The sequence below is a fragment of the Plectropomus leopardus genome, chromosome 22, assembly GCF_008729295.1.
Source record: "Plectropomus leopardus isolate mb chromosome 22, YSFRI_Pleo_2.0, whole genome shotgun sequence".
NCBI lineage: Eukaryota > Metazoa > Chordata > Actinopteri > Perciformes > Serranidae > Plectropomus > Plectropomus leopardus.
The window spans coordinates 2,958,151-2,964,499 of record NC_056484.1 but is presented as its reverse complement, the minus strand read 5'-3'; the positions used below and the strand labels follow the sequence as shown (position 1 = coordinate 2,964,499).

The window sequence follows — 6,349 nt, the reverse complement described above, 5'->3', positions numbered from 1 at the left end:
GAACTGCAGTTTAATGCAAAAACATAAGTCTACAGTGAATAAATGTTAATGATACTTAAGTAACTAACTATGATGATTTAATCCAACCAAAAACAGCAGTTTACTCACCTATAGTCTGTATTATTTTAAAATTCACCCTGTGTCTTTTAGTGTGACTTTTCTGAAGGGCTAAGAAAGAAACTTTAGATAATAACCAAGTAATAGACTGCGACCTAAGAGGCCGTGAGGGAATATACCATGTTTACAATAAGATTTTCATTCTGTTAATGTCTTTTCATTGATTAAAGTGTCACAGTTAGGAAAGGCTGTATTAAGTTATATTAATTAGTCTTTACTATAGGCTGTTGTATCTACATACTTTAAGATTAAGGCCATCCAAAATGTACTTTGGCCACTACATTTATTTAATTTTGGGGTTTGTCATCGGCTGCCACGAAGCCACTCCCAAATGCAGCACGTAACGACAGATGGTGGAAAGACAGGCAGTGCACCTTTGCGAGGAAAAAAAATGCATTTAAAATCTTTGTGATGAGGACGCAGTTGAAGGTCAAGTCACACAATAGGTGACAAGTAGAGCAGCAGTTATCAGATAAACTAATAGTTAAAGTTAAAAAATAAAGTATAGTAGTATACAGTATCGTTTGCCCTGTTAATCAAAATGATTAATCATACTCGCAGGTGCTTTTAGTTAATTAGTTAGAGTTATGCTCATCTAGCTAGAGTTAAAGTATACAGTATACAGGCTGGATTGTAAAAACATCATAAACACTTTATTGCCAGGTACTCCTAGACATTATGCATAAACACAGCATTATACTGGAGAAACTGACCAAAGACAAGCATTACTGGTGTCATGAAGTATCACATTAGAAAGTAACTAGCCAAAAACGTCTAGTCTGAAAAAAGGACTGTTGAAAAGTTTGTAATTAGCTTTTTTTGTTTATGTACCATATAATATTTATTTTATAAAGTGAGTTTCTACAACCTAAAAGCATCAAAGGCCATTCAAACTAACTGAATAGTCATCGGAAACAGCTGACTGAACAATACCAAAATAAAAAATAAAAAGAGTCATATGTTACATTTACAAAGAGAGGAGGCGGAGACTCCACTTCCTTACACGGGATGTTGGGTGTAGAGACACGGGGCGAACAAGATAGACGCGCCTTACCGACTGATGATCTTAACCTTATAAGGTCATTTTAGCATAGATCATTTGAACTGTTAGTTTAGACAATTTATTCATGTCTAACTCTGAGAGACTCTTCTGAATTCAGCTGGGTGAGTTTTGATAAGATCTCTTTTTCTGTGCTAAATTGTTTAAACTGATATTCAGTTTCTAGTTTGTGGTTTTAAGGTGTATACTTATTCACTGTCTTTGCTTTCTACTTACGTTTTGGGGTAATGACATTCTCTAGTTTATTTCTGCCCTGCAATCAGCGATGTAAAATCATCCCAACTAACTGCTCATACTTTCTATTGCGTGCTTTTTACTGTGTTACTATTAAACAGCTGTGCTGCAGACTCAAGTTAAAAACAAAAGGATTCTGCATGAGATGATGCAATGTTTTACACAGCAGCTACCGGTTTTGAGTCATTTACAGCACGTTGTGGTTTTCATCCATTACTTTCACTTTTAACTACAGATTAAAATGTGATAAAAGTTGGGTTAGCATTCCTGTGGTAGTCCAGTTTTCATGTAAAATACCATCTTTTATTAGGCCCTGCAATGCAAAAAAAATTCAGGCACTTTGTAAAACATAAATAGAAGCAAAGCAATTACTTGCATATCCTCTCTGACCTATAGTATATTGAATACAGTGTAAAGAGACAAGATATTTAAAGTTCAAACTGATAAACTTTATTGCTTTTTGTAAATATACACTCTGAATTTAATTTTGGGCTTCATAATGCTCCATGCATGTTCAGTGGGAGAAAGGTCTGGCATGCAGGCAGGCCAGTCTAGTACCCGCATTTTTTACTACTAAGAATCTGTCTGTATGGTGCTGAACCCTGTGCTAAAAACAATCTAGACGCTGATCTTCCTCTTTAGCCCAGAGGACACGACATCGATGATTTCCGAAACAGTGTGAAACTTTGACTCATATGACCACAGCATACTTTTCCACTATGTGTCACTATGCTGTTGATGACTTTCACTTCACATAGCATAGAGTCTTAACTTGCATTTGTAGGTTTAGTGACAAACTGTGTTTGTTTACTGACCCAAGCATGAGTCGATGTAAGCCTAGGTACTCCGTTAAGGTTTAAAAAAAAATGTCTAGATTGGGTCAACTTTAAGGTAAGAGGATCTTTGTCGTTATTGTTACAATTAAAACACTTGGTCTCTAACCTCATGTGACCAGCATCTTTCTAAACTGTTTTTAAGGAAGACGCTGAATATGTAATGTGCTCCTGCTCACTGCTGACCTCAGATATCACAGTTTAATTTCCAGGAAAGAAAATGGTGAAGTGTAGTATCTAATCATTATTACTTTCATATCACAGGCTTAGCTGCTCCCATCAGCGTCCAGGGTTATCGACTGACCATTGATGAACATTGTTTTTTGGTGACAACTTGCTTTTGTTCCTTTGGAGTTTGAACCCAAAAATTGTAAGTTGTTTTGGGCAAAGGCTTTTGCCAAATTAATTTAATGTGCACATTTACAACAGGTGCTCTTGTGAAGTGTTGTGAAATGGGATGAATAAATGATTCCAAAAAAGAGAGTATGCTCTTCTTATTGAAAATTCCCCTTATTTTCAGCACAGAGCCATAATGGCAAAATTCAAACAGGAGCTCTGGAAATCTCTGCAGGACTTGAGAGAAGAAGAATTTGAGAATTTCAAGTGGTTCCTGAAGGAGGATGACATTTTGGAGGGCTTGTCGGGCATCCCAGTGGCTCAGCTGGAGAAGGCAAAAAGGCAGGATGTAGTGGATCTAATGGTACAGAAATATCAGGGCCCTGGAGCTCTGAAGGTAGCCATGAACGTTTTAGAAAACATCAATAGGAATGATCTGGTGCAGCGTCTTCAAAACTTCCACTTGGAACCAAAACGTAAGTTTGGGGAAAGAAAAATATGAACATTTGAAGCATCATATTCATCTCATTACTAACTGCATTACTCTTGAACATCACATCAATAGAAATGCCTTTTTGATCATGGGTAAGATGAGATTTTAATCGACTCTGACAACTCTGCTCCCCATTTTTCCTAGTGTTCATCATATATGGCCATAAATCTGCTTAAACAACGCCCAAGTTGATAATCAATCTTTGTTTTAAGGTGGTCTGAAACCACGTAGATTCATGAATTACCTTATTGCACAATCATGGTTTTTCTTATGGACTAGTTCATGGCTTGCGCAGGAACACAGTAACAATGCACCATTTGGGCTCGTATCACAAAGTCATCACTCCCAGTCAACCCCTGTTGTCTGCACAAGCTTTAGTACCCTTGTAGAATATGTCTGCAAGCCCGACTCAGTCCAGAGTGGCTCCCTATCCAAGACTAAGCACTCTAAACTGCTGTTGGATGAATAGTCACAGACATCACTCTCTTTGCCCATAACTCCCAGTCACAGAGAGAAAATACTCAGCCATCTCCCACCTTATGTCTCCTACCCAGGAAACTCTGAAAAAGGAAACAGTCTAGTCCTATCCAAGAATATATTTTTGGCATTGTACATGAAGATAAGTCCTTTTAGATCTAGTTGCTGTCACTTCCCAATCAGGAAGGTTACAATCCACATAGCAAAAGTATTTGCCCTCGGAAGATCTTAAAAAACACGCAAACCCTACCATAACAATACGGTGGTTTATTCCTCAAGTCTTACATGTAATTATTATGTCTGTGTGTTATCTTTCTTATTTTAGATGGTGCTAAGAGAGAAGAGTATAATAAAAAGAAGCCCGAACTAGAGTGGGTCCGGCAGTTTGCAGTGGATGTGACTCTGGATCCTAAAACAGCACATCCTCATCTCATCCTGTCTGATGATGGGAAACAAGTAGGCCATGGTGATGTAAGGAAGAATTTACCGAACAACCCTGAGAGATTCAACAAATGTGTGAACATCTTGGGAAAGCAGGGTTTCTCTTCTGGGAAATTTTACTTTGAGGTTCAGGTTAAAGGAAAGACTGCCTGGGGTTTGGGAGTGGCCAAAGAGTCAATCAAGAGGAAAGTCCAGATCACAGCATGCCCAGAGAACGGCTACTGGACTATAATGCTGAGGAATGAAGAGTATGAAGCTAATGATGATGATCCAGTCCATCTCTCTTTGAATCACCGTCCTCAGAGGGTGGGAGTGTTTGTGGACCATGACAAGGGTCTGGTCTTCTTTTATGATGCAGATACAGGAGATGTTCTCTACTCTTTCACTGGCTGTTCCTTCACTGAGAAAATCTACCCATTCTTGACTCCCTTTACTAATGACCATGGTGCAAATGCTGCCCCTCTGATTATCTCTCCCGTCAATTACTTTGGTGATCAGGAAGAGCAAGACAGAAAGAAAGCTGAGCTGTTGAGCGTCCAGCAGTTTGCTGTGGAGGTGACTCTGGATCCCAAAACAGCCCATCCGAATCTTGTCCTGTCTGATGATAACAAGCAAGTGTATCACGGTGATGTGAGGAAGAAACTACCAAACAACCCTGAGAGATTTTACAGATGTGTCAACATCTTAGGGAAGCAGAGTTTTTCTTCAGGAAGATTTTACTTTGAGGTTCAGGTTAAAGGAAAGACAGCCTGGACTGTAGGAGTCGCCAAGGAGTCGATTGAAAGGAAAGGAAGAATCACACTGGATCCTAAATATGGTTTCTTTACTGTTCACTTTGAGAATGGGGATGAGTGCCAAGCTATTGATGACCCTTTAGTGCATCTTCCTCTGACGTCACATCCTCAAAAAATTGGAGTGTTTGTGGACTACAACGGGGGTCTGGTCTCCTTTTATGATGTAAAGTCTGCAGCTCTTCTGTACACCTTTACTGGTTGCTCCTTCAATGAGAAGATCTACCCATTCTTCAGTCCCTGTACTAATGACAAAGGTATAAACTCTGCCCCCTTGATCGTTTGCCCTGTTAATCAAAATGATTAATCATACTCGCAGGTGCTTTTAGTTAATTCAGTTAGAGTTCTGCTCATCTAGCTAGAATTAAAATACAAATCTCAGCAGGCCATGGAGCATAAATACAGTTGCTGTAAGAATAATTCAAAGAACAAAGTACCTTTTGAAGAGAGGGTCAGACTTTTGTTTGTATCTTGTATTCAACTAGCACAATGGCAAAGATGTATGCACTAGACTGCGGCTCAGGCTACATATTTCTGTCCAAACCATACCTGAGTCCCACAGAGTAGTGACACAGCCCAACCCAAACCCAAGAACCTTTCTGTTTTCCATGTCCAAACCCATCATTTTCTTGTATATAACACTGTGTTTGAATGTATATAATGTATGGAATAGTATCATTCCTTTATTCCAGACTCAGGGTCCATATAAAAAATAAAATTACAAGACAAACATCAAATACAATAAATAGAGTAAAATCATGTCATAAAAATAGATATATACTAATATTTATGTGTCAGTCCCCACATTAGATTATGAGATCATATTGAACTAAATCAATTCTGAGCCTGGCGCAGTTACTGTAAAACAATGCTGCTGCAACACACAGGCTACCCTCTTTGCACTGCCACGTTTATTGCTGTGTGTCACTTTAACAACAAGCCGAAAGTCAATGTAGCGAGGAAGGAGGTATTAAGTGGGAAGCGAAGCATAATTTCTCAATACTTGTCCAGGAAAAGAGTCTTTTAATTAGAACCTGTGGTTAAAAAAAATAAAAATAAAGACTGCAATGCCTCTGTTTTTAAAATTATTTCAGTATTTTTATTTTTTTCTACATTTTATCATAATTTTTTATGCCTTTTTGACTGCTGCAGTACATGCTTTTGTCTTTTAATTTCTTTTTTCTAATTTTTTTATTGATATGTACAAAGCACCAAAGTAAATCCCTTGTATGTAAAAAGCAACTTGGCAATAAATAAAATTCCGATTCTTATGACTTGTAAATATTTTACTACAAGTTCTTGTGACTTTTTTACCATTCTGGTATTTTTGCTGTATTTATTTTCTTGTGGTATTACTGTAGGATAACATATTTTTCACTTTGTCTCGTCAACACGACCAAGATGTCCTCCGAATGTTGGCACGTGTTCATCTAGCAACCAGAAAACTAAATTATGAAATCTAAAGTGGCGTTACTGGTTCATTTTTAATTTCTTGACAAACACAATCATAAAACTGTACTGCCAGATAAGCGGGTTGATGGTCAGAAACTGTCCAGGCAATAAAGTT

General features: G+C 38.0%; 1 protein-coding gene across 2 annotated transcripts; it reads left to right on the top strand.

Annotated features, from left to right (window-relative positions):
• The first annotated feature begins 142 nt into the window (after positions 1–142).
• LOC121961489 (pyrin-like) lies at positions 143–5,871 on the top strand. 2 transcript variants are annotated; one of them, XM_042511494.1, is made up of 4 exons: positions 143–1,281; positions 2,509–2,614; positions 2,770–3,056; positions 3,876–5,871. In XM_042511494.1, the coding sequence occupies exons 3-4, from the start codon at positions 2,777–2,779 to the stop codon at positions 5,087–5,089; spliced, it is 1,494 nt and encodes a 497-aa protein (XP_042367428.1). In that variant the 5' UTR covers positions 143–1,281; positions 2,509–2,614; positions 2,770–2,776; the 3' UTR covers positions 5,090–5,871. The 2 variants fall into 2 exon arrangements, with proteins under 2 accessions (XP_042367428.1, XP_042367427.1); XM_042511493.1 differs by having other exon boundaries at positions 143–2,614; positions 2,765–3,056.
• The last annotated feature ends 478 nt before the right edge of the window (positions 5,872–6,349 follow it).